Here is a 21,381-nt window from a genome sequence, read left to right on the forward strand (position 1 = left end):
AATTTTTATAATAATCTTTTAAATAAGTTATAATTATAATAAAGTTTTAAATAAACTTTATCGTTAATAATAAAATTAATTACGTAATAATAATTATTATAACGGTATTTTATTACAATTATAATAAAGTTTATAACGAATTTAATATTTTTATAAATATAATCCTTTATAAATTTTATATCGGTAAAGGCGCGTTCTATTTTACTAGTATTAATAATAATATTTATTAGACCTAGGAGTTTATATTTAAATAATTATTTATATAATATCAATTCGATTATTTATAAAAAAGCGTTATTTAAGTTTTATTATAGCGTTAAAATAAAATTAATTTAATTATATTTAAAGTTTATAAAGTTTTAATATTAGATTATTAATTTAACTTTTTAATTTTTACATTTTAAAAACTTATTACTTTAAAAATATTAAATAATAATTATAAATAAATTAATTTATAATATAAATTAAAAACCTTTTTAAAAATTATTTATAAATTTTTTATCGCGGTTAAAAATAATACCTTTCGGAATTCTTTAATTATATATTATAAATATAATTAAAAAAATAAAGTTTTAATTCTTTATTATATATTTTTCGTTTTTAAAAAATAAATAGAATTCGTTTTAATATAAAATAAAAGATAATAAATAAAACATTAAAATATATTATATAAAGTTTACTTTTAAATTATTATAAGGTTCCTTTTAAAGTTATTTTAAATAAAACGATAATAAAGTCGATAATAATAATTTATATTAATAACGGGTTTTTACGTTATATTAAAATATAATTTTTAAAGTTTTATTATTTATTTATATTATTAATTATATATATTAAATAATATACTTTATATTCCTTTATATAATATTTCTTTTATTTAAATATAAAATCGAATAAAGAATTTATTATATATTTTAAATTAAAATAATAATAATTATTATATATTATTTATAAAAATTTATATATTATTTTATAAAGTATATATAAATATCTTTTTCTTTATATATTAATATTATATAATAATTTATATTAGAATTTAAATAAATAATTAAAGCGAGTTATATTATAATAATTAAATATTATATTATTTATAATAATATCTTTTAAGTCGTTAATTAATTTTATAAATTTAATATTCTTTTAATATACTTTTATTATATAGTTTTTTATTTTTAATTTTATTAAAATTTCGATTTAAATAAATTATATTTTATTTAAAATAATTAATTTATTTATTTATTTAAGGGTATTTTATTTTATTTTTAATTAATTAAATATATCGGGAATAAAATTGATTTTATTTATTATATAATAAATTTAAAAATTATATTAAAAAAAATAAATAAAAGCGTTTATTAATTTTTAATTAAATTTATTTATATTTATTATATTTAAAGTAATTTAATTAAGGATTCCTTTTATTACGTTATAATTTATTAAAATAATTATAAGGAGGTTTATGGATTATATTATAATTCTTATTTATTATATTATTTAAATAAAGTAAGCGATTTCGAGTTTAAACGGTTTATATTATATTTTAAAATATAATAAATAATGATTTAAAAATATAATAAATAAGATAGCGTTAATTAAAATTAATAAATTAAATTATTATTTATATTTATCTTTAATATAGAATAATATAATTTCGAATTTTTTTTAAAGGATTTATTGATTTAAATAAATAATTACCGTTTAGGATTTTAATAATTTAAATTCGTTTTATTATATACGACTTTTTATAATATTTTAAATAATTATAATTTAATTTTAATCGAGGTAAATAATATAATATTATAATAAATTTATTTTTTAAATAAGTTTTTATTAATTATTTTATTTTACCTTTATCCTTTAATTAATAATTTAATTTTCCTTTTTTATAAAGGTTTAAATAATTATATATAATAAAGAATTAAATATTTAAAAATTTTTATATTTTTAAAATATTATTTAAAGCTTTATAAATTAATTAAAAAGGTTAATTATTTAATTACTATAAGATATTTTTTAATTATATTAAATTTAAATATATCGATTTTAAATTTTAATAATTCGATTAATAAATATTTAAAAAAGGATTTTTTTAAATTTATAGCGATATTTTTTAATTTAAATAAATTAAAAATCGTATAAATATAGCGAATATAATTTTTAAAGGTTTTTAAAAAAATTATAATATTATTAATAAAAATATAATAAAATATCTTATATAATTTTAATAATTTATTTATAAATCGTTATATATATATTATAAAATTCTTAAAACTTATAAATATTATCATCGATTTTTTAAAACCTTTATAATTTATAATAATAAATTTATTTTAAAATTTAAAGTGGATTTAGAATTAATAATAGAATTAAATTATATTAATAATAATAATTTATCTGCGATTGTAAATATTATCGATTATTTTAATTTATAATAATAAAGGATAGGAATTAAATATTATAATAGAATTAAATAAATAGAGATTAACGATAATTTTTATTTTTAATTCGTTATAAATATATTTTTAAATAACGAATAAAGGAATAGTAAATAGGTATAGTTTATCGATTTATTTAAACCGTCCTTTTTTATATAACGTATTATAAATTTTATTTAATATTTATTAATCTTTTTAATTAAAGGAATATATATATAAATTTAATTTTTTATTATATTAATTTTTTATTAAGGGAATTTTTATTTAATAATTTTTAGATATATTTACGGTTTTTTAATTATATTAAATATTTAAATACTTGTTAATAACCTTAATTAATTTAACGGTTTAAATAAAATTAATAGTATGTATTTTTATTTCTTTAAAAGTTTTTTATTTAGGAAAATCTTAAAATTTATTAATATCGAAAATAAAATATAAATTCGTAATTTTAAATTTATTAAAAGCCGAGTTATTTAATAAAGAAATTAAAAATAAATAATTATCGAAATTTATAATTATATTAAATATATAATTAAATATAAATATTAATAAATTTATAAAAATTAAATTTATAATTAATATAAATATATTGATTTTAAATATAAATAAAACTATTTTAAATATAATAACTATAATAATAAGGTTTATATTAAACTTTATATTAATTAAAGTAAAATAATCGATATTAATATTAAATAAAGAAAGCGTCGTTAAATTAATTAGAAATTACTATATAATCGAAATAATAATTATATTTATAAAAATTAAAACGGGTTTTATATTAACTTCGACTATCGCGGCGATAATTATTAATATAATTATAAAACCTTTTTAAAAAATATATAAAAAATTATAACCTTTTAGGAATAATTTATAATTTACTTTAATATAAATAAATTTTCTTAAAAATAAAATAACTTTAAATTTATTAATAATTTTATAATTATATAAATAAGAATAAAATACGGCCTTAAATAAAGATATAAAATTATAAAATCTTTTATATTTAACTTCGTTTATTTTATAATTAATATCGATTTAATATAAAATAAAAAAATTATTAATAAATAAAACGTTAAATTAAAAATTATTAAATATTTAACCTTTTATAATTATTTTATTAAAAATAAATTCTTTAATATTATTATATTTTATAAATTAAAGCGTAAATTTTATTTATTTATTTATTTTAATTTTATTTTTATCGATATTTTATAATTTATTAAACCTTTTTTTAATAATATATTCTAAAGTTTTTAAAAATTCCTTATTAATAAAAATTATAAAGGTTTCGCTATTTAAATATATATATATTATATCGCTATCGAAGTTTATTTTAATTAAAATACGAAAATAAATATAATCGAAAAAGATAGAAAGGTTATTATTTAAAATAGGTAGTATTTCTTATATAATAAATTCCTTTTTATTAATATCGATTTTCGATAAAATTTTTAATTTTTTAAGGTTTATTTTTAAAAAATTAAATTTTTTAAAATTATAAAACTTATTATATATATAAATATAATTAAATAATATATTTTAAAAAGGGAATTCTTTCGTATAATAATAATATATTTATTTATTAAATATCGATAGAGTAAGCATATTTAATCCCGAATATTTAAATATATTTTTTTTAATTTATTTTTTATTATAAAATATATTATAACATTTAAAACAATTTTTATTTTAATTAAATATAAGGTATTTATATTCGATATTATTATTATTATTAAAATTTAAACTTTTTAATATAATATTATTTTTATTATTATTTATAAAGTATATTTTTTTATCGTTATAATTTTAAGAATTAATTTAATTATATTAATTATTATAATTATATTTATTATTTTAATTATATTTATTGTTTTAATAATTATTTATATAATAAAAGATTAAGTTTTTTTTAAAATATTTTTTCTTTATTTGAAAGTAATATTAATTATTTTAGTTATTTTTATATAATTATAATAGGATATTATAAGAATTATATTAAAGGGTATAAAAGTTAGAATAAGGAAATAAAAATCGTAAGGTATACGATTTAAGGTATAAGGTTAAGGATTAATTTCGAATTAATATAGGTTTATTTTTATTTAATTAATTATATTAATTAAATCGCTTTTAATTATAATCGTTCTTACTTTATTAATTATATCGATTATTAATATATTAATATAATTATAGGAATAATTTATAATCGTTATAAATTCTTATATATAAGTTAATATAATATAAAAATATAATACTTTTTATAAATATTATTTATTTAAATATATATAAATAGAATTAATTAATAAAGGTAGTTATAAATATTATTAAATTTTAACGTTTATTATAAATTAAATTTAAATTAATATAGTGTAAGTATTAAAATTATAATTATTTAACGTTTTTATTTAACGAAAATATTAAATTATTTTAATAAAATATTATTTTAAAATATTTATATTATTAATTATTTTATAAATAGTTAAACGAATAATTAATTATTTTTTAATAATTTTATAAGCGTTTAATTTAAACTTATTATAAAAGATATTTATTATTTATATTAATTCTACTTAATATAAATTATTTTTTTAAAATATAATAAATTCTTTATTTTATTAAATTAAAGCGTTATTTTTAAATAATATTTCGAAAATAATTATAATTTAATTTATTATAGGATTATTTAAATTATTTATAAAATTTCGAATTTATATAAAGAACGAATTAATATTTAAAAAAATAATATTCTTTTTATTATATATAATATTTAAGTTATTAAGATTATTTTAATTAAGATTAAAAATTCTTAAATTTTCGCGCTTTAAATATAAATCTAATATCCTTTATATTTTAAATATTAAAGGGTTAGTTAATGATAAAGGTAGAGGTAAAAGAGGGGGTAGGTTAAATACGAGAGGAGTATTTATTAAAGGCGGTAGAAAAGGTTAGCTATTAAGGTTATTTCTTTTATTTATTAATATAATATTAATCTTTCTATTTATTTCGTTATTAATTTTATTTCTTACATTTTTAATTTTTTTAAATAATATAATTTAAAATTTATTAAAGGTAATTTTTATATTATTTTAAATAATTTAAATAGTATTTTATATAATATTAAAGAATTCGTTAATTAAGGTTTTAATATAATTAATATAATTATTAAGGTTTATTATTATTTCTTTATTAGCGTTAAATTTATAATAAATATAGTTAATAATTTTAGATTTATTTTTTAAGTTAATAGGTCCGCCTTTTTATAATTAATTCGAAGCTGATTTTAAATTTAATAAAATTATTTAGTCGATTATCGCGCTTTTAAAATTAAAATAAATTATAAAATAAGGAAACGATATTTTATTAAACGCGCTAGGTAATTTATTAGGAACGGTAATGGAAGGTATTTTAAGGAATTCACCCGGTATCGAATCGAATATATATAATAGGTGGATTTATAATTAAATAATAAATAAAAATAAAGATAGGAAACGGATATAAAACGGGAATAGAGGGATAAAAATATTAATTTTTTAATATATCGAAGCTTTAATTAAAAGAAAAAAATATTTTTAAAATAATAAGATTATATTAATAATAGTTATTAGAATTTTATTAATTATAAAAGGAAATTATAATATTTATAATAATAATAATAGTTATTAGAATTTTATATATTAAAGTTATTTAAGATTAGGTTAATATATATAATTAATTAATTAATAAGAATATTTATTAAATTATATTTACGGAGTTTTAAAATATTTAATTAATTAATTCGTTAAATCTAATTTTTCGGGTTATTATAAATAAATTATAATTTAATTTCATATATTAAAATTTTAATGAAATTAATAATAATATAAAAAGTATATTAAGTTTTTAACTTTTTAAATTAATTATAAATATAAATAAACGTTTTATAAAGATATTATTATTTAATAAATCGATTAAAGGGGTATAAATATTAATATATTTATATATATATATAAAAATAGAAAAAGAAAAAAAAGGCGCTAATTAACTAATAAATAGAATAAATTTAAAAGGTGGACTGTTTCTACCTTTAAAAACCGTTTATTTAATTAAGTTTAATATTTAATCTCCCCCCACTATTTATTTTATTTAAGTGGGTCCCCCTATTAAGGCTTATTAAATATTATAAAATCGATAATATTTTAACTTTAATTTAATTATATTAATTATATTAATTAATTAATAATTAAATAAGTTTAATAGTTAATTAATAATATTTTTTAATAAGTTATAATTAATTTATTAATATAGGAATATAAATTAATTAATTAAATATAAAGTTAAAATAATTAGTTAATTAATAACACTAGCTATACCTATGTGTATGTAATCTCCAATCCACCCCTTAAGCGGACATCCATTTTCTTGCTTCACTTTGGTTCGATATGGGAGGACGTCGACCCGATACAAACGAAAGGCTTACGGCGAGATAGGATAATCCCAGGTACAGAAGATCCAGCATGTTTGATCTATGTGGATCGATAAGCTGTGACGCGTAGCTACCCACATCGAGTGTCCGTTACTAATCTGCCTAGCAATTTGATATAGTGTAACTATTCTCTATGTATTGCCAACGAGCAGTGAATGGGCAGGACCGCGGCTCTATACCAGGGCAAGCGCGATCAAGTGTTATAGAAGTTTTCTTAAATAATCCTCAATGCATACACTGCTACAATATGGTCGTTCTGGAGGCAGAGTGAGCCTCGTGTCTCGAGGAGCTACACTTGTCTAATGTCACCACAAACTTTTTGGTGAAGCTCGAGTCGCAAACTTCGCATGCAATAACTCATAATTCTCGCAATATTTATAAGATAATACAACTCATGAATAAGATGAAGTGATGTTTCGATGCGGCTTAATTAACTCTGCGTCGATCAGCTGGTCACTGCCGTGCTATAGCTGTTCTATATTTAGCACTCGCGAACAATATAGTCGCTTCCCTATTTTTTCGCTTACTTCCGGAGCCATATTCTACAACTTGAGCAGTGCCAAGATACAGGGTGACATCTACTGTGATATAGCACGTTCTCGCAGGTTAACCACATACCAAACGCCTGTACCCTCGATAAAGTATTGGTTGTCGGCCGGTCTGAGCTATCCTAGGCACAACTTGAGCCATCGCCATACAAACACTAATACAAACAGCAGAGGAATTCCTCCTTAGCCTTGCAGAAACCAACTAGCAAACGTGATTCAGCCCGTGTCGGCGTCTAGTACAAACGGGCATGACCAACCACAGCAAAACAAAACACCAAAGAACCAACATGATAATCCCTGGGGGGGAAAAGGCAAACAACGATACACGGTCTGATGACCTGATTACGCAACCTGTGTAAGCGTGCAGTATGTGAGGTAAGATAGCAGCAGTGAATACTACCATCTCCAGAGAAAACATGGAGCCCAACATTAGCCGTGCCAATCACAGCGCGCTCATACTCCATATGTCTGCGCCTCTGCACAAGCAGCTGGTTCAGGACTAGTTGGTGGCACATTGGAGTACGAACGGGTGATGGCAACCAAAGGAAGGGGCATAAGCCATGGAATATTGATTACCTGCCTGCAGTTGCCTCTCCCCACTCCGGGGCGTCCCTGCCTTCCGAGTATCCCGACTGCATAATCCTATCTACCCCAGACCGACCCCCACGGAGAACGGAAAAGCGAGTTTCACAACCACTCCTCTACCTTAGTTCCTCCCCTTTCCCCCGCGACCTTTGATGCAGGCAAAAATGATTCTCATGAGATTGTGCTTGTCACCCTTCGTCCTCTGGGCGTCAGCCATTCTAGCAGCGACTCATCACATGCTGGTTGGTACTTTCTCCACCAACAGCATCTACACGTTCACCTTCGACGATGAGACGAACCAACTCACCGAAGTGGCCAACACATCGACCCCAGTCGGCAGCTCATGGCTGACCCTCAGCGTAAGCTTTCCACTCCGCAAAGCATCAGGAGCTTTTGCTCTACGAGCCTGTCGAGTTCTAACGGGCCAATAATCTCTAGAAAGACAAACGCACCCTGTACGGCACCGCCTGGGACGTCCAGCCCGCCGCCTTCGTCAGCTACGCGGTCGACGAGGGTGACAACCAGGGCCCCACCGTGAGGCACCAGGCGACCGTCCTGGCCGGGGGCAACTGCACCGGCTCGGCCATCTCTGTGCTCGCGGCCGTCGACCCGCCGTGGACGGTCTACGGCAACTTGTACTACCGGGACGCGCGGTGCGCCACCGTCTTCTCCGTGGACGCCGCTAACGCCGGCGCGCTCGACGGCGGCATCGTGCAGAGCTACACGTACGACCTGCCCGGGTCGGCTGTGCACGGCATGACCTGGAGCGCGGTCGTGCCCAACGTCGTCTACTCGGCCGACACGGGCGGCAACGCCGTCTGGACGCACGCGCGCGACGGGACCACGGGCGCGCTGACCCCAGTGGACAAGCTCGTGTTGCCCGCCGACCGGGGGCACTGCGGGCCCCGTCACCTCGCGGCGCACCGGCTGGGCCTGTACCTGTACGTGGTATGCGAGGCGAGCTCCAAGATCATCCAGCTCCGGCTCAACGAGGACGAGTTCGCGACGCCCAACGCGACGGCGGCCGACAAGGAGTGGCCCATCTTGCGCGACGGCGAGGACGCGGCCGACTTCTGGGCCGACGAGGTCCTCATGTCGGCGACGGGCGACTTCATGTGGGCGTCCAATCGGGCCCACGACACCGGCCGCCAGGGGTACGTGTCCGTCTTCGCTCTGCAGTCCGAGGACGGCGACGTGGCGGCGCAGATGTTCTTGCAGACGACGGCGACGAGCGGCGGGTTCGCAAACGCCATCGCGCCCAGCCCCTTTGACGACCGAGTTGCCGCCCTCACGGAGAATGTCACTGGCTCGGTGGAGATCTGGCGCGCGGCGGACGATTACCGGTCGGCGAGCGTCGTGGCACACCTCGACCTCCCAGACGGTGGCGGATGCTGCGCCAATGTGCTATGGTATTCATGAGCTTGTCCGTTTCGAAAGTCTCACTATGAACGAGAGAAACATCAATGTTGCTTGATAGGAACATGCTCAGGGAGGCTGGATGATCAGCCTTCTAGGCTAACAACAAAGGTGCATTGTATGAATCTAATCGCTGCCGCCTATCTATGTCCAGTTCTTGTAGGTTACGTTCCAGTGATCAGACACCAGACTGCCTGTCGAACTGGGCTCGAGCAGAATGGATCTAGCTGTAGCGTCGTTCCTGTACTGCCAGTTCAAGTAGTTCACGACTGCTTTGCTAAATTTGCCTCCATTGGTGGCGGACTAAGCGAAGTTTGCAGTCAGCAAGATGTTGATCAAAGCGGTAGTTGCGGCATCCATAAATAAGGGGACAGCCAAGGAAATTCCGTATTTCACTCACGTAAGTTCCGCCGTGCCCAGTGTCAAGACTGGCCTTGTAGGACGGGAGGCCCGCATTCAGCAGCGCGTAGTCCTTCTCGGCATTGGGGTATCCCATATCCTTGGGCCCGCCAACGAACCAGGCGACAGGCACCTTGATCTCCGACAGTAGATAACGACGGTCGTCTTGGAAGATGCTAATATCCAACAGTATGATACGCTTGACACGCTCATCATGGTATGATACCTAACCATGTATTAGTCAGCCATCCTTGTCATTTCTATAGGAAGAGAGATGTTCGAATGCTTATTCGACGTAACGTTGCAGGGGCTAGTGAGAGCAGGGAGACACATACGCTCATAGCCTCCAACCCGCCGCAGGAGTGGCCCGCCGCCGTGATGTTCTGCAGATTGATGGTGCCGTACTTGGCGGCGCCCCCCTTCATGGCCCAGTCGATGCTGTCGCGCGCGTCCTGGACGCGGCTCTGTCCGTTGGCGCCGCCGCCGCCGTTGGGCGGCCCGTCGGCCGCGACGACGTACCCGTGCGACGCGATCTCGGTCAGGAAGTTGCGGTACGTGGACCCCACCGTCGAGCAGCCGCCGTTGCCGAACGCGATGAAGGGCATGCTGACGTCGGCGCCGGGCGGCTGGATGGGCGCGTAGATGGTGTGGTTGGGCAGGTCCTGCGACGTGGTCATCTGCGCCGGGTACGGGCCGGAGCCTTGGGTGACGGCGCCTTGGCCCCTGTGTTATCCGTCGGTTAGCACTGCGCAACAGAAATTGGATCAACAGAACGGGAGTATATGGTGGCTTACCTTGGGGACTCGCTTCCTGTTGCTCCAGGGTTGTTACCAGTGCGTTGCAGGTAAGCCGCGAGGTCAGGGAGGGAGATGCAGAAGATACCGCCTGCAATGGTATCGTCGCCCGTGGCCGGGAAGTAGCCCGGCTTGGGCACGAATGTGCCCGTCTGTCTCAGCGATATGGGTGCAGCAGGGTTCGCCAGAGCCATGTGAGCCAGCAGGCCGGCGACCCCTAGGCGGTAGATGTTTGGTGCCATATTGGTACAGTATCAATGTCCTGTGCTATAGTTATGAAGCTAGGATGCTTGCTGGCTTTCTGTACAGAGGCGTGGGCCATAACCAACCCACCGAGATCAACTGAGTATATGTACTACCCATCTCTGCAAGAGGATGTGATCCGTATGAGCCCGTCCTGCTAAGTTGGGCATGCAGTTCGGCACTCGACGCGGGGTCGCTACCTACACGAAATGTCAGTCTATATCGATGCATTTGATTCCTTCCGTGCCGCATGGGGAATGATCGGCGTCATCCAGGAAAAGACGAGCATCCCGCCTAATTGCTTGGGGCTCCCAGATCTCTGATGCCCAAGATCCAATCAATAACATAATCTTAGATCATGCATGACCGGTAGTCAGAAATGATTTGTCAGTTTCTTTTCCTGTGTTGTATCTGGGCCAATGGGTAAATCTGCGGGTGAATCTGGAAATGGGCGTTGCATTACCAGATCTGTTTTTGGAGATCAGATCGCCTGGTTGTCTTGGCATATCCAAGATCGGGGGGTTACTGAGAAGCTCATTACCGGTATTGAGAGCCGTGGCTTTTTGGTTATTTCTGTTCAGTTGGCTACGTTGGTCTACTGTATCACGGAGCCGAATGTAGCAAGAACGAGGTCGGAATTGATTTCCCGACAATGGAACAGAGATAGGTAATTAACATGAACCCATATGGCGGATAACATTCCAAGCATGTGGTTACGCACTTCTTCTTTGAATTGTCGTGGTCGGTGGTAAGGCTGTCTCCTAGAAATCCAGCCTTGACCTGAACACTGTCTCCCTGACTCGAAGCCTTCAGACTCAGGGGTCTTGGCCGCACAGCTGTCAGATCTTGCCCTCGCGCCTGAGACCTTCCCACAGTGCTACCGCAGCCAAGCATTTGGCATCGCGAGCCCCTTCTTTCCAAAGATCCTTCAGCTTTACTAGCTTCAATGTGATCTTTTCGCCATGATCCCTCAGCCCGGTCAACTTGCCCGTCCAGCCCCTCAATTGCTCCCTTGGCACCCGCCGCTCGTGCAGATAGATGGTGATGTGCTCATCACAACCACCAGCAGACGGATACATGGCAGCCGGGAGGCCCTCGTCATCCTGTAACTGGGCACTGGCTTCACCTTGAGCCAAGTCGCTCATGCACGTCAGCTCAGAAGACTGTAACTCCAAACCTAGTTCCTCCTTGATCTCCTTTGCCGCCGTGCCCGCGAAGGATCCACCGTCATCGACCATACCGGCGGGCAACTCGACGAACTCGAGGCTGCCGGCTGGGATGCGGGCCTGCACGGTCAAGATGACATGTCGCTCGTCGTCCTCAGCCGCGCTGCCCCGCTCGACGTCGTCGGGGATTAGGATGACCAGCATGGCGACGCTGGGACCGCGGAGGAACACGCTGGCGGGCAAGTTCTCGCCCGCGGCATTGGAGACATCGGCTTTCAGTTTGAGAAAGCCCAAGCGGCTGCCCCCGAAGAGATCGTAAGACTGGACAGTAATGCTACGAAGCGAGTACGGATCATCGTTGAAGGGATGGGTGGTACGCGACTGCAACTTTAGCGACCGCTGGACGGTGCCCAACCAGTTCTAAATCAAGCGTCAGTCAAGGGGGTAATTCAGATGCTGGGGTTGAGTTACGACTCAGTGACTCACCTGGAAAGGGGGAAAAGCAAGAAATGTTGCCTTTTCTAAGCCGTCGGGCAATGTAACGGGAATGCTGGATTGCTCATGGGTGATATTGAAAGATGACATCATGCGCCGAGATCGATTGGCCGGGCTGGAGAGACGGAAGTTGAGACCTGCTGGGTACGAATCCGAATAGCTATCTCGGAGCACCGACCTGGCAACTCGTGGCGCTCTGAATCTCGAGCTCAGCATAAAGGGTTGTCCAGTGGTGATGGTGCTGGTTGTACCCTCAAGTATGTACTGGGTATCATTGTCTCCCGAGGTCCGTTTGTACATTAGGTATGTAGGCGCCTGTATTGCCCCACCAAAGCTCCAAGCACTCAAGCATTGGAATGTAAGGGCACAAGGGCACTATTCAATACCTAGGTACACATCACAGGAGACTTATCAATCGAATAATAGGTTAGTCAATGAAGTAATCAATTGGCCAGTTTTGACATTTGAGGATTATCCAAAGTACATAACCACACTATTATTATATTTCGACACGTTCCGGACGTTACCTATGTCCACCGAATCAGCCGCTTGGTTGTTATAGGGAAGTGCCGGTCATTGTAGACATCTCCACAATACATCCACATAACGGGACTGAGCAGGAGCAATTGGAACTTTACGAAAAATTTATCTAAAAAGATAACGTGCATTAAACACTGTATATATCATGTCAAAACGGTCAAAAAGGCAAAAGAAAAACTCCCATACGGGGAATCGAACCCCGAGCTCCGCGGTGAAAACGCGGTATGTTAGCCGTTACACTATATGGGACTTGTAAAGCCGGTGAGCCAACCTTGAGAAAGAAAAGCCTTATCATCAACTATAATTATAGCCCACAACTCTACTTCACAGCGGCGTTTTCCTTGACCTCTGCAGGTTCTTCTGATGGCCAAAAATCTTGACCCTCAACACTTGACTCAATCACTTGAAGATATTCCATAAATTTTATCGGCGAAATGACGACGCATGGTGTGCGAGGTCTAGGTAGTAGTGAGCTTGTGCTGCGCTCATCGGGATTGAGTGCGCACACAAATTGATACATTATAACCATGGCTCTCAGGCAAGTGTATTCTATTTCTTGAGGACCTGGAAGTTATACGCCTGTTCCTATATCAATCTGAATTGACTTTGGTCGACTTAAGAACGCGTAATTGAGTCAACCCATCTCAGACCAGCTGACCCCCACTCCGCGTCTTCACAATCTCGCCCGTGGCATTGCGATCCTTCATGAGGTAGACGTACGCCTCGGCCACGTCCTCGACCATGCCCGCGACGCCGGTGGGCACCTTCTCGGCAATGCCCCGCATCATTTCGGCCTTCTCCTGCGCGCTCAGGTCCTTCCAGAGCTCCGTGTCGACGAACCCGGGCTCGACGGCATTGACGCGGACGGGCGCGAGGTCGAGGGCGAGGTTGCGCGTGAGCGCGACGATGCCGTTGGCCACGTAGGCCATGAGGGACCACCCGCGGCGCGGGCGGTCGGCGATCCCGCCCGTCGAGAGGATGAGGCTCGACTCGCGCGTCTTGGGCAGGCGGCGCGCAGCCACCTTGCCCAGCACCAGGGGCACGACCTGGCGCATGTGGCTCGCGCGGCGAATGATCTCGGGCGTCAGATCCTCCAGGGCGCTGATGGTCAACCCGTCGGCGGCCGTGTAGACAACGTGGTCGACGTGGTCGCCGGCTTGGTCGAAGAGCGCCTCGAGGTCCTGCTCGACCGTGTCGCGCGACAGGTCGCAGCCGAATCCGGCGATCGAGGCGGAGGGGTAGAGCGCCCTCAGCTCATTGACGGCGGTGTCGGCCGAGTGCTGCGACGACCCGGCGATCGTGACGCGGGCGCCGGCCTCGATGGACGCCTCGGCGGTGCCGCGGCCTAGACCCTTGGTGCCGCCGATGCAGAGGACGTGCTTGCCAGCCAACTTGTTGTACTTGGACATCTTGGAAACAGACCGAGATTATAACCAGGTTTATTGAATGTAGGGTTTCAAAGGTAATAAACCGTAGAAGGAGGGTTTTGATGTATTTTTACTACTTCTTGTGACAGCGGCATCATCTGGCGACGGCCTGCAGTATTTATATGCAACGTCACGATGCCTTGAGGATTGATAACCCCATTGTTCTGCCGAGTATACCTACTTACTCATGATGTCAGATAGCTGGCCCGCCTTCGTTTTCGGAGTTTACCCCCGCTTGATGGCATAGAGCAATAAGGTTGTGGTCTTTGGCGCAAGTTGATGTGGTGTTGCAGTCTGCATTATTGCCGTCTTGGCTTATCTCAGTGGAGGTCCGGGTAGTCCGGCCGGAGCTTGGAGTCGACACTGCATTGTTGGGGTCAAATGATACATTCCGTGCTGATGTATTTACTAAGATTCTGCAACAAACTGACATCCTTATCAGCCTCTTCGACAATAGAGCTGTTCAGCTTCTCGACCAAACTCCGAGGCGGATGTCTTTACCTCCGAGCCGAGTTGTCTGGAAGCACTGGAACGCGTAAACCAGAACAATATCCGCTATCACCGTGGCCTAATTGCTGCTAGCAACACAAATTCCGTCACCGTAGTTGCGACAAGCTTGACTTACCAAATCGCTATGTCCGAAGCGGGGATGTCGCCATGTAACACAGTGGCTGCCGGGAAGGGATCGCGAAATACGGAACATGTGCAGTCACCAAGCTAATTTGACATGTGTGTCGTTAGCGTTGCATCAATCATGGCAGCGGGCCATAATGGTATAACGTGAGCAAATGATTTCCATGCCGTGTACATGTGAAGCGGTTATATTTGTATGGGCAGATAGACCAGTGCCAGTTGGGTATGCCAATATATACAGAGAAGGGCCAATGGACGCATCTTGTGCGAAAAGAAAGTTAACAAGGGTCACCAGAACTCTTCGCCCGACGGACTTGCGCTGCATTCCCAGCAAACGTCGAGCGACTCAGCTAATGTACTTAGCAGGCCTGGAGGGCGCTGTACTTGCAGTGGTCGCTGGGCCCATTGCCGATCTCCTTGGGCTCGTTGCCGGGGGTGGTACCCTCGAACTCGACGCAGATCTTCTTAACCGAGCTGGCGCAAGTGCCCGAGATGTTGGCGACGTCGCCCTTGTTGGAGTTGATGCCGACCAGCACCTTGCCGTTGTAGGCCTTGACGTTCTTGACGTTGACGTTGCGGAGGCCCATGGTCTTGCAGTTGCCGCAGCTGCGGTAGAGCTTGCCGAAGTCCATGACGGTGAAGCCGTCAATGGACACGGTGCCGAGGCCATTGTGCTGGATGACCTTGTCCTCTGCGCCTTGCGCACCCCTATTATCACAGAATTCGTTAGCCAACTATACGTCGTAAAGGAATATTGGCCGTGCTTGTGGTAACTTACCCGCCGATGACGCTGGCGTTGCCATCGCCCTTAAGGCTGAGGGCATCCTCGCAGACCTTGGTCCACCAGACGTTCTCGATGGTACAAGAGCCCTTGCAGTGGACGCCCTCGATCTGATCCGCGCCGATGATAACGTTCTTGAGGGTAGCGCCGTTCTCGAGCAGGAACACGGCATCCGAGTCACCACCTTCGGCTTGGCCAGTGCACTTGACGCCACGGCCATAGGTCTTCATGCCGCCATCAAAGGTGCCCGAGATAGTTTGCGGCGCCTTCAAGGTGACGGAGCCCTTGGAAGCGGGAATGGGGAAAGTAGCCCGCTTGTCGAGACCAGGGCTGGCGATGGCGGCCGAGGCGCCCAATACAGCGAGAATAGCGGAAGACTTCATGGTGCCGATAAAAGATTGGATAACTGGGAAAGACTGTCAAGTTGTGGGAGAAAGAGAAAGCACGGCAAGGGATGAATGACAGAGCCAAAGGGCTGTTGTGGCGCCGCTTCTGCTTTATATCACCTCGCGCCAGTCTTTCTCAGGCCCCGGGGGATCGTCAGCAAACAACGCCATCTCGAATCGAGTCTCTCGGACCTCTTCAAGAACCTAGATGCCAAGAAGTCCTGCCAAGCTTCCAGGAGACTGCTTCTAGGGGGTGTTGCCTGGTTTGTTGCTGTTCATTCGTGGAACAGCCCACGAGATGCGGCTCCCTGCAGGGCTGCCTGTTTCTGGCGCTGGCAGCGGGGATCCGCCGAGCTGTTTAGAAGCATGGCACGACTCTCAGGGTCAGGGCTCGAAGGGAAGATCTTGGCCTGTTCCTACGGAACGGCTCTCAAAAAGAGTGATCGGGTTCCACCAACCGGATCTCGACTATGCTGGGGAGTGGCCGGGGTGCAACTGGTGCACTGGGAACTGCCAAAAGGGGAGCCGAAACGGCCAGGGAAAGTGCTACTGGTATTCGCAATCGGGCTACTGGCCACTCGACCCCAGGAACTTTCCATCTGATATTCGAGATGATCGAGACGCGAGGACGCCCATCCCATGATGATCGCTTATTGCTTGGGTTGTCTATTAAGGGGTGGGTGGGATCGTCAGACGATCCTGGAAGCGGGCGATCCATGCATGTTGATTGGTGGAAATGGGCAATAACGAGTCGTGACCTGGTTGAAACAGAAACTCGACAGGACCTGAAGAAACCAAATATCGATAAGTCAAGGAAGCCGAGGAGCTGAAAATTGACGAGCGCCGGTAACTGGTAATGATGACATCTTTCCTTTGCATCGCAGTACCCGTTGGTTAGGAATGTTGGATATGAGGGTTCCTATTGTCGAGAGGTAACTCTGCCTCAAACTGGTTGTGCCAAGATTGACATAGCTTAGGCGTCCGTTTCAGCCACGCGGGGTGATATAGACTCCTGGGCTCAATCTGCTGGAGAGCTTTTATGCACCTTCCCGACATTACGTTTCTCCTCATGTACCGAATATATATGATGTCTATTAGTAATTATATATATCTCTTTTTAGTCCTATAGTTACAGCGAGCAAGCGACCTCGTTTCCGAGACCGATTTCCGTACTGGCCATCAAGAACTCCATGTACCCTGCCCCTGTCTCCAGCATGTTCAAGTGGTACTGGTCGGCTGTCGGGTAGAAAGGACAGGATGCATCCTTGTTGCCGAACCCAAATTCGACAGTGAACCCATGGACCAGGTTCAGGCTGGGGTCCGCGAAGTGTCTCGAGTACGAGTAGTCGTCGCTCGCGCCCGAGGTGGGATAGAGGTAGGCCGCCTGCTGCACCTCGTAGTGTCTGCCGGTGGCCGCGTCCATGGCGTTGCCCGTCCGCATGGCCGCGTACACGTTTTCCGACCAGTCCTTGCTGGGGCTGTATTCGCCATACACAATGCCCTCCGACGGCTTGTCCGGCATGACGCCACGCGCCGCGTCGTAGGTCGAATTGAGGAAGTTCATGCCGGGTTTGCGCGCCTGGTTCTCGTCGCTCCCCCAGCTGTAGAGCACCACACCGGCATAGGAGTGGAGGTCATGGTACCAGCGGATATTGGGGAACGAGTCCATAACCCATTTGATGTTGCGCGTCTCCGGTTCCGAGAAAGCGCTGGCCCCGGAGAAGGCCTCGCTCGAGGGGCTCCTCGATGCGACGTTCGGGGCGACAGAGGACTCGAACTTGGTCGGGAAGTCCCAGAGAAAGTCGAAGTTGCGGTTAAGATCAATACCGATCGACCGATCATCTCCAGGCGTTGCCGAGGCGGGGTTCCGATTCTTGCGCCAGCAGTTGCCCTGGGCTTGGTCGTAAGCAACACCATCAGGGTTGCTAAGAGGCACGAACACAATGCCAGCTTCCAACGCCCGGCTGACATCGCAAGCTGAGTAGGATCGTCCGCCGTACCTCAGACCTGTCCCGGTTTTGTTTGCGTACAGAAGGTCGGAGATGAAGTACAGAAGATTGTCTGACGAGCCTCTCTCGCGCGCATGGATCGCACCATTGAAATAGACGTGATATGCCTCGGAACAATTTCCGCGTCCGCCCACTTTTCCGCCATACATGGTTGCGTTCGCGTATGTCTTGTGTGGCATTGTGAATGTCTCGATGCCATACTCGTTCACCAGGCCCTTCATTGCGCTCTCTATCTCTTCGACGCTGAGAAGCGAGTCGAGCATGGTTCCTGGCTCCTGGGTCCCAAGGCCGCGAGGGACCTTAGCTCCTCCCTCGAAGCGATCGCCCGATCCGATGGGAAAGCCGGTGTTGCCGCTCTCTTGGCGCCGATAGAGATGTCGACTCCCATCGCCAGTCTCCTCTCCATGTAAGAGGCAGGCAGATACTAAAGGCGCAAGGCCGCCAGCTCCAAGGATCTGTGTTAACTTCATAGTGGCAGTAATTCAGCTGCTTGGAAAGAGGGAGGAGAATGGGCGATACTCACGCGCGCCACGCACGCTACTTTTATCGAGAGACATTGCCAAGCAGCGCAATATGACGCAGTAAGCGCATGAGATTACCACAACCAATCGAGCGTCGTACAACATCGCATGATAGACAACAAGGTAAAATTAAAGAAGCAATTACAACAGTGAAGATCATTGTCCCCGCGGCTTTATCTCCTTTAGGCAGTTGGTTGGAGTTGCCAAGGCGACGACTGCGCGCATCAATCTCGCTGATCCTGGCTGTCGGGTGGACTGCTGAAGCTCTGAGCAAATCGGCTCAATCGGATACTTCTCGACTACCGGTTGGCTCGGTGTGCCTGATAAGAAGCAACGGCAATATTACGGTGTGCCATGCCGGATACAGTGCATGATCCAGAAGCCTAGGAGTTAGAATACAACGTTCCGTCGTATCTTGCTTCTTGTCTCTCACTTTCTTCGCCGGCTTGCTGGCACTTTCATTGACTGAGCACTTGACTGTGAGACCATCTGGATAGTTACCAAAGATGGGCCTTCAAACGCCAACCATTTCCCATTTGCTCAGTTTCAAATGACTTGAGGGAGATATTTTATCCATTTTCTGAAGTTGCACATACTTGAAGACGCGATATATTCCCAAACACTATTTGTTGAAGATAAGAATCCATATCCGGAATCGACTTGACATTGTCACCTAATCTAATCTTCGAGGATCCAGCTACGGCGATACACCCATGATATGGCTATCAGATTAAGGCAAGACATCAAGCAGCAAGTCAAGTATCTCGCTGCGTGGCTCAGGGATCCAGGCTGTGGCAGAAACACCAGCAACACGATCACCTTTCGTCAGTGGCGGCGATACTCCCGACCTGCTTTGAACTTATTTCCCGGCGTGAAAGCAGCGCACCCTCTTTTAGTGAAGATTGCTACTCGCTTGGGATGACCCAGAGTTGTCGATTGGGCCCTGACCATGGGGCCCCGCGTTGTTGCCGTGGGCGGCTGCCTCTTGCGTACGGCGTCCCCATTCGAGGCGGGCCGAATGCAGTCTCTGTGCTTCCTCCTGCTTTTTCTCTCTCTTTGCGCTCTTTCGCATCCTGCTTCTTCCTCTTCGCACCCCACCATGCCCAGGAGCCAGGTCCGAAGCAGGCACTTGATGCTGTCTCATGGAAGATTTTGCCGGCGTTGGATCTCACGCAATCCAATAAACTCTGGACCTTGGCCTTCACAGAGCTGCCACTGTTGAGAATCTGCGTGAACACCGACTTGATCTCGTTGCCGACAAACGTGGCCCCCGCGCAAATATGCTGGAACAGCGATGCAAAATGGTCCTGCATGAACTTGGCCCCGAACATGATATTCACGCCCGCTAGCCCTTCGCTACCCAGGAGGTCACTTACGTAGAAGTCATGGCGAAAGGTTTGCGAGCAGCCCTTCAAACGGAATGCTACGCCATTTATGATACCCCTCATGGGCGTAGGATTTCCCGACACATCATGCAGCCCGGGATCTTCGAACTCGGTAGACATGTCCTTGAATCTACCTATCTGCTTCGCATACTCAGGGGACATGATCAAAAAGTCTGTCGGTCCACTCATTCCCAACCCGGAGTCGAGGTCGGCCAAGGCAGGCACTACCAGCTTGCCGTTGCTGTCCGCGAAAAGACAATCACGGGCTCTGAAGAAGTCCTGCAAATGTTCTGTTAGCAGTGCTAGTATGCATAGTGTGAGACAAGGACTTACAGGCATTGTGTCCTGGCTCTGGTGTTTCCAATACGCATTGTTTCTACGCATGCCACGACCACGTCGCCTGGGAGGCAACTCCTGAGCTCCAGGAGCTGATGAGTTCAGAAATGAGTCGAAATGGCTCTCGTCAGGGTCCGGGGCCCACGTGAAAGGTGTGTCCTTGCTGAGCGCCTTTGTATCTAGGGCCACTTGCCGGAAGGCGTTCAGCTTGGCCAAGTGTTGGTATAAACGCCCCGTCCCTGGGACTATATCAGACGCCTTAGAATACCACCTGCAGCTGATGGAAGTCCATACTTCTCGATCCCGTATGTCGTCATCGTCGATTGCCATTCTGTACCGCCCAAGATCACCCAGGTATTCTACCCAGGTAGCCTCAAAGGCTGGCACCGTCTCATAGAGCAGAGCCATCTTTGAATATGCAAGATATATGATTGTAAGCATATGCTCGAGCGAAGAAGGAAGACGGTGTCTGAGAAGTTCGAGGAAAGCGTGGATGCCGTGCTTCCACAATCTGCCTGGCATGTAGTAATTCGCACCGAGCCTGCGTGATGCAGAGCTCGCCGGCGGATATTGCGTTGCGAGAAAGAAGTCATGGTGTTCTTGAAGTAGCGTCCGGTGCAGAGCAATGAGGGCTTGCCACTGTTCGTTGTTCAGCTTGGCGTCTTGGTTCTGTCCACGATCCTGCGCATTATCTACTTCGATACATTTAGACTCTACCATAACGAGGCCGGCGTAGATGCCTTTGACTTCGGCGACGAGTTGCAAATGGTCGACCGGACGAGGTTTAAGCTGTGGTACATAAGTCTCATTCTCGTTA

At 40.6% G+C, this 21,381-nt stretch overlaps 7 protein-coding genes across 7 annotated transcripts; 1 reads left to right on the forward strand and 6 right to left on the reverse strand.

Annotated features, from left to right (window-relative positions):
* Positions 1-8,197: 8,197 nt before the first annotated feature.
* On the forward strand, positions 8,198-9,452 carry PG985_012241 (carboxy-cis-cis-muconate cyclase; the record flags this gene model as incomplete). The annotated part of the gene is made up of 2 exons (XM_066832008.1): positions 8,198-8,392; positions 8,472-9,452. 2 exons carry the CDS (start codon positions 8,198-8,200, stop codon positions 9,450-9,452), a joined length of 1,176 nt encoding a protein of 391 aa, XP_066680058.1.
* Positions 9,453-9,593: 141 nt separating this feature from the next.
* Positions 9,594-10,884, reverse strand: PG985_012242 (uncharacterized protein; the record flags this gene model as incomplete). The annotated part of the gene is made up of 4 exons (XM_066832009.1): positions 9,594-9,752; positions 9,850-10,074; positions 10,184-10,571; positions 10,643-10,884. The coding sequence occupies 4 exons, from the start codon at positions 10,882-10,884 to the stop codon at positions 9,594-9,596; spliced, it is 1,014 nt and encodes a 337-aa protein (XP_066680059.1).
* Positions 10,885-11,724: 840 nt separating this feature from the next.
* PG985_012243 (uncharacterized protein) lies at positions 11,725-12,636 on the reverse strand (the record flags this gene model as incomplete). The annotated part of the gene is made up of 2 exons (XM_066832010.1): positions 11,725-12,471; positions 12,538-12,636. The coding sequence occupies 2 exons, from the start codon at positions 12,634-12,636 to the stop codon at positions 11,725-11,727; spliced, it is 846 nt and encodes a 281-aa protein (XP_066680060.1).
* Positions 12,637-13,730: 1,094 nt separating this feature from the next.
* On the reverse strand, positions 13,731-14,495 carry PG985_012244 (short chain dehydrogenase; the record flags this gene model as incomplete). Its single annotated transcript, XM_066832011.1, has 1 exon — positions 13,731-14,495. The coding sequence occupies one exon, from the start codon at positions 14,493-14,495 to the stop codon at positions 13,731-13,733; it is 765 nt and encodes a 254-aa protein (XP_066680061.1).
* A 1,010-nt stretch (positions 14,496-15,505) lies between these two features.
* PG985_012245 (pectate lyase-domain-containing protein) lies at positions 15,506-16,310 on the reverse strand (the record flags this gene model as incomplete). Its single annotated transcript, XM_066832012.1, has 2 exons — positions 15,506-15,854; positions 15,925-16,310. The coding sequence occupies 2 exons, from the start codon at positions 16,308-16,310 to the stop codon at positions 15,506-15,508; spliced, it is 735 nt and encodes a 244-aa protein (XP_066680062.1).
* Positions 16,311-17,442: 1,132 nt separating this feature from the next.
* Positions 17,443-18,792, reverse strand: PG985_012246 (zinc carboxypeptidase; the record flags this gene model as incomplete). Its single annotated transcript, XM_066832013.1, has 1 exon — positions 17,443-18,792. One exon carries the CDS (start codon positions 18,790-18,792, stop codon positions 17,443-17,445), a length of 1,350 nt encoding a protein of 449 aa, XP_066680063.1.
* A 956-nt stretch (positions 18,793-19,748) lies between these two features.
* Positions 19,749-20,567, reverse strand: PG985_012247 (uncharacterized protein; the record flags this gene model as incomplete). The annotated part of the gene is made up of 2 exons (XM_066832014.1): positions 19,749-20,507; positions 20,562-20,567. 2 exons carry the CDS (start codon positions 20,565-20,567, stop codon positions 19,749-19,751), a joined length of 765 nt encoding a protein of 254 aa, XP_066680064.1.
* Positions 20,568-21,381: the final 814 nt, after the last annotated feature.

Source organism: Apiospora marii (assembly GCF_038362585.1).
Source record: "Apiospora marii strain CBS 49790 chromosome Unknown utg000009l_segment0_segment0, whole genome shotgun sequence".
Taxonomy (NCBI): domain Eukaryota; kingdom Fungi; phylum Ascomycota; class Sordariomycetes; order Amphisphaeriales; family Apiosporaceae; genus Apiospora; species Apiospora marii.